The 7,722-nt window shown below is 51.4% G+C and overlaps 1 protein-coding gene across 2 annotated transcripts in view; it reads right to left on the bottom strand.

Annotated features, from left to right (window-relative positions):
• Positions 1–7,722, bottom strand: part of LOC133107627 (ubiquitin carboxyl-terminal hydrolase 32-like) — a 61,515-nt gene extending 53,793 nt beyond the window's left edge. For both annotated transcript variants that reach the window (XM_061216642.1, XM_061216643.1), the window contains exon 1: positions 7,577–7,722. In XM_061216642.1, the coding sequence (XP_061072626.1) occupies positions 7,577–7,634 (58 nt within the window). In that variant the 5' untranslated portion in view covers positions 7,635–7,722. The remainder of the gene's footprint in view (positions 1–7,576) is intronic.

Here is a 7,722-nt window from a genome sequence, read left to right as displayed (position 1 = left end):
GTCAGGGAGCGACACACAGGGACACAGTCAGGGAGAGACACAGGGAGAGACACAGGGACACAGTCAGGGAGAGACAGTCAGGGACACAGTCAGGGAGAGACACACAGGGACACAGTCAGGGAGAGACACAGGGAGAGACACACAGGGACACAGTCAGGGAGAGACACAGTCAGGGAGAGACACAGGGAGAGACACACAGGGACACAGTCAGGGAGAGACACACAGGGACACAGTCAGGGAGAGACAGTCAGGGACATAGTCAGGGAGAGACACACAGGGGCACAGTCAGGGAGAGACACAGTCAGGGAGAGACACAGGGAGAGATACAGTCAGGGAGAGGCACAGGGAGAGACACAGTCAGGGAGAGACACAGTGAGAGACATAGTCAGGGAGAGGCACAGAGAGAGACAAAGTCAGGGACACAGTCAGGGACAGACACAGTCAGGGACACAGTCAGGGAGAGACAGTCAGGGACACAGTCAGGGAGAGACACAGGGAGAGATACAGTCAGGGAGAGGCACAGGGAGAGACACAGTCAGGGAGAGACACAGTGAGAGATATAGTCAGGGAGAGACACAGAGAGAGACACAGTCAAGGAGAGACACAGGGAGAGACACAGTCAGGGAGAGGCACAGGGAGAGGCACAGTCAGGGACACAGTCAGGGAGAGACACAGTCAGGGACACAGTCAGGGAGAGACACAGAGAGAGACACAGTCAGGGACACAGTCAGGGAGAGACAGTCAGGGACACAGTCAGGGAGAGACACAGGGAGAGATACAGTCAGGGAGAGGCACAGGGAGAGACACAGTCAGGGAGAGACACAGTGAGAGACATAGTCAGGGAGAGGCACAGAGAGAGACACAGTCAAGGAGAGACACAGGGAGAGACACAGTCAGGGAGAGACACAGGGAGAGACACAGTCAGGGAGAGGCACAGGGAGAGGCACAGTCAGGGACACAGTCAGGGAGAGTGGAGAGGAGTTTGGGAAATGATTTGAGCAGGGGGACTCCTGTCTCTGTGGTTAAAGAATAATGATTTGGGAAACTGGAGGAATTTGGAACGGTTTTGATATTCAGTAACGGTTTTGTTAACCAACAGAGAGACACAGTCAGGGGGGCCAGAGGGGGGCACGGTGTAGAATGGGGCAGGTTGTTTGTAGGGGGGGGGCAGGGTGTTTGTAGGGGGGGGCAGGGTGTTTGTCGGGGGGGGCAGGGTGTAGGAGGGGGGGCAGGGTGTTTGTCGGGGGGGGCAGGGTGTAGGAGGGGGGGCAGGGTGTTTGTCGGGGGGGGCAGGGTGTAGGGGGGGGCAGGGTGTAGGAGGGGGGGGCAGGGTGTAGGAGGGGGGGCAGGGTGTTTGTAGGGGGGGGGCAGGGTGTTTGTAGGGGGGGGGCAGGGTGTAGGAGGGGGGCAGGGTGTGGGGGGGGGCAGGGTGTAGGAGGGGGGGGCAGGGTGTAGGAGGGGGGGGCAGGGTGTAGGAGGGGGGGCAGGGTGTTTGTAGGGGGGGCAGGGTGTAGGAGGGGGGGGCAGGGTGTAGGAGGGGGGGGCAGGGTGTAGGAGGGGGGGCAGGGTGTTTGTAGGGGGGGGGCAGGGTGTTTGTAGGGGGGGGCAGGGTGTTTGTCGGGGGGGGCAGGGTGTAGAATGGGGCAGGTTGTTTGTAGGGGGGGGCAGGGTGTTTGTAGGGGGGGGCAGGGTGTTTGTCGGGGGGGGCAGGGTGTAGGAGGGGGGGGCAGGGTGTAGGAGGGGGGCTGTGAGTCGCATTGGGCTCTGGCGCTCTGAGGCAGCCTTGCTGCAGCTAAAGGTGGTAATAACGCTGTAAATCAGGCAGAGCTGCTGTAACCCCCCCCCCCCGCCCAGGCCCATATCTCACCCTCAAACCTCATCACCTCCTGCTACACATCCCAGCCCCGCTGGCCATAAACCACCCAGCGAATCCCACAACCCCACCGAGTCAAACGCGAGACTCACCGCTAACATCCGCCCAGCTCGGCTTCTCCCCACTGACCACACATCTGCTCATCATTGGTTCAGAAAATGAACCACATTCACAGGCTGATGCACATCACCCACAAGCAAGGGACACAATCTTCACTCACTGCAGACTGTGGTGGAGCTGCTCTCTATGGCCCCTCCCATGGTAACTGACGTTACAACTGCAGGATATTTGCGTGGTAAAGTCAAATACAGCTATATAATAAGAGACACATATATGCTTGGATAACCCTCAGGAATAAATAAATAAACCCTATCTGTCCCTATTATGTAGCTGTATTGGACTTTACCACACAAATATCCTGTGTTTGTTATGCCAGTTTCCATGGAATAGCCCCTATAGTCTATGTACACCTGAAATGAAAAACCAAACAAAGGCATGAAGAGAGCTAATATCCCTCTGCAGCCCAGCGGTGACGGGGCTGAACGCCTCTCAGAATGGCGGTTATGTGCCGCGGTAACGGCCACAGCGTCACGTGTGCTTCACGTGTGCTTCACGTGTGCTTCACGTGTGCGTCACGCTTCACCAGCGGGGGGTCGAGCCGAGCTTCTGCCCAGCGCGGTCACCTGCGTGACGAGGTTGGGCTAACCTCCGACCGCACACACCCTCCACCCGCACACCCTCAGACTGCATTACCTCTGACCGCGGCGGAGAGCGGTCCCGTGGAGTCACCGCCCAGCACGTAACCGCCCTCGGCCAGCCGTGTCCGCGGCCAGCCTGTGCCAGCGAGCGCGGTCACCGCCCAAAGCAAACAGCGGAGAACAGCGGTGAACAGCGATGAACAGCGGAGAACAGCGGTGAACAGCGGAGAACGGCGGTGAACGGCGGTGAACAGCGGAGAACAGCGGAGAACAGCGGAGAACAGCGGAGAACAGCGGTGAACGGCGGTGAACAGCGGAGAACGGCGGTGAACAGCGGTGAACAGCGGAGAACAGCGGTGAACAGCGGTGAACAGCGGTGAACAGCGGAGAACAGCGGAGAACAGCAGTGAACAGCGGAGAACAGCGCTGAACAGCGGAGAACAGCGGAGAACAGCGGAGAACGGCGGTGAACAGCGGAGAACAGCGGTGAACCCAACGAACCCAACGTGTCGATGTCAGCTCGGCTGAAAAATGGGAAGTTCCAGAACGGAGTGAGGCGTTTGCTCATACGAGTTCCGGTCGGGACTGCCACTTCTTCTCTTCCCCACTGCCAGCACCCTTGTTGAGATAGACTATCTCACTGACATTTTCACAGGGCAAGGACATCTCACACAGCCATGGGATTATGGCTGATTGGGTCAAATGCCAAATGTGTTCATTTCAGTTACATTTTTCTGAAGGCATTAATCAAGTTTTATTAATCACTTGCATCAATGCTTTAACTTTGACAGTCCGACTGTAAACTAATGTTTATTTTGGGATGACAGTGGCACCATCTGAAGGAGTAGGCCTATTACAGGAAAGAAGCGTGATAAATAAATATCACACAGCATGGAGTAGCATCTGAAGGAATATTACAGGGAAAGAGCGTGATAACTGGACAAACAAACAGAGCAAAAGAACAAAGCTCTACAGATGTGCCCCACACTGGCCCTATTGTCACGCTGTGATGTCATACATCAAGACTAGGAACGTGCCCCCGAGAGGGGGTTTCAGACAATCTGCCCAATTCAGAATCTGTAGCAGGACCTCCTCTCTGCCCATGACAACACTGCTACCCTCCTCTCTGCCCATGACAACACTGCTACCCTCCTCTCTGTCCATGACAACACTGCTACCCTCCTCTCTGCCCATGACAACACTGCTACCCTCCTCTCTGTCCATGACAACACTGCTATCTCCCCTCTGCCCATGACAACACTGCTACCCTCCTCTCTGCCCATGACAACACTGCTACCCTCCTCTCTGCCCATGACAACACTGCTACCCTCCTCTCTGCCCATGACAACACTGCTACCCTCCTCTCTGCCCATGACAACACTGCTACCCTCCTCTCTGCCCATGACAACACTGCTATCTCCCCTCTGCCCATGACAACACTGCTACCCTCCTCTCTGCCCATGACAACACTGCTACCCTCCTCTCTGCCCATGACAACACTGCTACCCTCCTCTCTGTCCATGACAACACTGCTACCCTGGTCTTCAACATGACCCCATACTGCACATTTCACAGGCCGGATTCCAGTCCAGGCTGTGTCACACCCTCACCACTCCTGCGTGTAACACGCTAAGGGCTGTGTCACATCCTCACCACTCCTGCGTGTAACACGCTAAGGGCTGTGTCACATCCTCACCACTCCTGCGTGTAACACGCTAAGGGCTGTGTCACACCCTCACCACCCCTGCATGTAACACGCTAAGGGCTGTGTCACATCCTCACCACTCCTGCGTGTAACACGCTAAGGGCTGTGTCACATCCTCACCACTCCTGCGTGTAACACGCTAAGGGCTGGGATACACCTTCATCACTCCGGGTGTTGCACACGCTAAGGGCTGGGATACACCTTCATCACTCCGGGTGTTGCACACGCTAAGGGCTAGGTGGTGTCAGCATGCTTGGGCTTATTGTTGGCGGCATAAACACTGCAGATAGTCAGTATTAGGCACACGGTTAAGGAATCCAATTCACTCTGCGCAGTTCCTCCAGAAGAAACATGTTAGGATAATGGCCTTTATTTTGGACATGTTCTCTTCTCCAACCAAATCAATGCTGACATATACAGTATATCAGGTAAGAATAGCAGCGCTTCATTTACAAAAAGGAATTCTCTGAACGACAGTCCGCCGTGTGGATGTAAACGCAGGCCGCAGGCTACACTGGGCCCGAGAGAAGCCAATGCAGAGCAGCATATCAAAGCGCCTATTCATAGAAGGGAGAAGAATTAAGGTGCGCTGAGGTTATTCGTTGTTCATATCGCAGGGTGTCAAAACACACACCATCTCACATGCCTCTATGCGGTCCGATGCCTTATCAGCCTTCCCTTTTTTAACGCTGGCTGCTTTTCCACTCTCAGAGTTTCTCAGGGTCACACCGGATCGCTCTCTGTCACACAAGCGGCGTATCCAAAAGGCCGAGGCCAAAACCGACACTAGAAATAACATCTTGAAGGAAATCGGTGTCCTCCAAATGGGGCGCGAAACCATCCTCGCTCAAAGCAGCAGACCTTGCCTTCTGTTATTCCACCGCCAAATATGCTGGCCCTGGGTGGGAGAGGTCAGCACACGCCATAAATCTAGACCCAGCCCTCAATGACACCAGCCGCCTCATCACTGGGGTCCTCAAGCCTATCAGCATCGCAGACTTGCACATCCTTGCTGGCGTTGCCGCGCCCAAAATCAGAAGGGAAGTAGCCAGCCCGATTCAACGGCAGAAGCAATCCACTGATGAAAAACAGCCATCAGACAACGGCTGAAGTCCAGAAGAAGCCTTCTGAGCCATTAATCCAACAGCAGAACATGAGTCTTTGTGGAAAGCTGACTTCCTAACAACCCCCCCACACAACATGAAGATCACACCTTCAGAATCCCTACCAAAAGACATGAATGCAACCCATCCCAAATGGTAATCCCTTAACCGGCTACCAAGTGGAGTAGGGCGCTCAACGATAGAGATGAAGAAATGGGGGTATTCCTCTCACCCAATAACCTGTGACCGTGAACTGCACCCCAAGACATAACCAACCTCCTTATCTGCCCCTTACTACCCAACAATAGAATAGCACTAAGGGCTACAGGGTACAATAGAAGCCCATGTAGAGTACAACATACACGTCCGAGAATGTGTAAAGAAATGGCTGGCCCACTTGTAGCTCGCAGAGATAACACCTGAAAACACCACAAGTAGAACGTTGGCTTATTTCATGGGTGTCTCCACAAAGCAAACACAACATCAGCGGCCCTGCTCTATACATGCGCGAACATCCCGAAACTAGCCCCGTAGTCCAACCAGCCAAAACTAACTAATGGTTAGCTATTTCATTGCACCAATATGATGAGCACATCAACTGAACTGCAATCATTCCTTTGCAAGTAAATGGTTGTTTAACGTGGAAGTTAGCGCTGAAGACTAAAGTTTAACTGTCATGATGAAACCATATAAAGACCTAAACAAACTTTGTGAAACAAAACTGGTCAGGAATAACAGGTGATGCCATGGTCTATAAACCACGACAGAGGCTAATTGAACCCAACAACAATAATAATTTGAAAAACTATTGCCTATGCTTTAGATAATAAACTGACTGTCTTACAAACCATAAACTAAGCTTAAATATCAGGAAAGACAGAAAGCCCTGTTTGACAGATCGGACCACACATATGATTTAGTATAGGCTAATAAAACTTCGTGTTACTTTCCTTCTACCTTTAAGGCGTTTGCCACCAGCCCACAAAGATCCCATCGCCTCTAGCTTTGGAATGTGAGATTAGCCAACGGCGGGTCAAAGTTTAGCCGATTCTGCAGCCATGTCAAAGTCCTCTGAAGTAGTTTTAATATCTACTGCGATGTTTCATAACAATTCGTTTTGATGTAAAAATCTAAGCTAAAACCATTCAACAGCCTGACTCTACAGTCTCACCTGTACTGTCTCGGTCGAATGGCGAATCGGACGCGCAATGCTTTGGACAGAATTTCGTGACATGACGCATTGTATCATGAAAACAAAAATTACACTTTTCAATTACTTCGGTTGAGTAACAATGTTAAATGCGGATGTTTGTCAATTTGGGATGGACTTTGAAATATGTCGGGCATTTCAATATATATATATATATATTTAATATACTGAATAAGTAAATCAAGTTACACCATTTCTATATAGCTGCAGCCTACATAATCAACACAGGATTTCGCTTATATACGTTTCCTCTTTCAGACGTAATCTTACAAACTTATTGACCATCCTTTTATTGTTATTGCAATGCGTTTTATTCGCCGGTGACCTTTGCCAAGCCGAGAGCAACTGATAAGAATCGGATCAGATTGTTCTCGTAAGCCAACAGCAACGCGATGATGAAGCGTTCAACGCCGTTGTGACACAGACGTCTTCATCGTTAACTCGCAAATGCGCTTGCCATTCGCTATGACACGCTGCTGTTATGTAGAACACGATTGCTCAATCCTCTGTATGCTAGCAGGGCAGCCAGCTTTGTTTCCCGATAATTTAACACAACTGCAGCGCAATCCAAACATTCTTGCACATGAGCATATAGCCAGCTAGCCGCGCAGCAACAGTAAACACGCTATAGCTATAGATATCTAAAATACTAAATCAATAATATGACAAGTTGAAATGACAAGCCATTCAGCTAAATTACAGATTTGCATTTGATTAATGTTAGCCGATATAAGACTGGAGAACAGCAGCTATTACAAGGCCAAAACATATCTTAACTATGGCAAAGCAAACCAGACTTGACAGGGTTGTACGCGTTGACACTGACAGCAGACTATGATCTACCTTGTCCCTCCTACCAAAGCAACGATTTCGTGCTGCCTAGCTACTACTGTCAAAGCTATGTGGTTAGCCAAAGTCTGTTGAATCTGCTCAGTACCTAGCTAGTCACGCTAGTATGCAGCTAACGTTAACTAACTCTTAACTTACCTCTCTTTATGGCCTCGTCATACGAGAGGAAACCTATCCTTGACTCTTTGGCCCCCATATTGACCTCATTTCACAGCTATGTGAGAAATATTGAACACAAGACCGGTGCGAGTTGCCGTTTCCGTTTATTGTGTGATCGTTCGCGA

The sequence above is a fragment of the Conger conger genome, chromosome 13, assembly GCF_963514075.1.
Source record: "Conger conger chromosome 13, fConCon1.1, whole genome shotgun sequence".
Classification (NCBI taxonomy): domain Eukaryota; kingdom Metazoa; phylum Chordata; class Actinopteri; order Anguilliformes; family Congridae; genus Conger; species Conger conger.
Note: the sequence above shows the minus strand (reverse complement) of the source record. Positions and strands in the feature narration are given on the sequence as shown.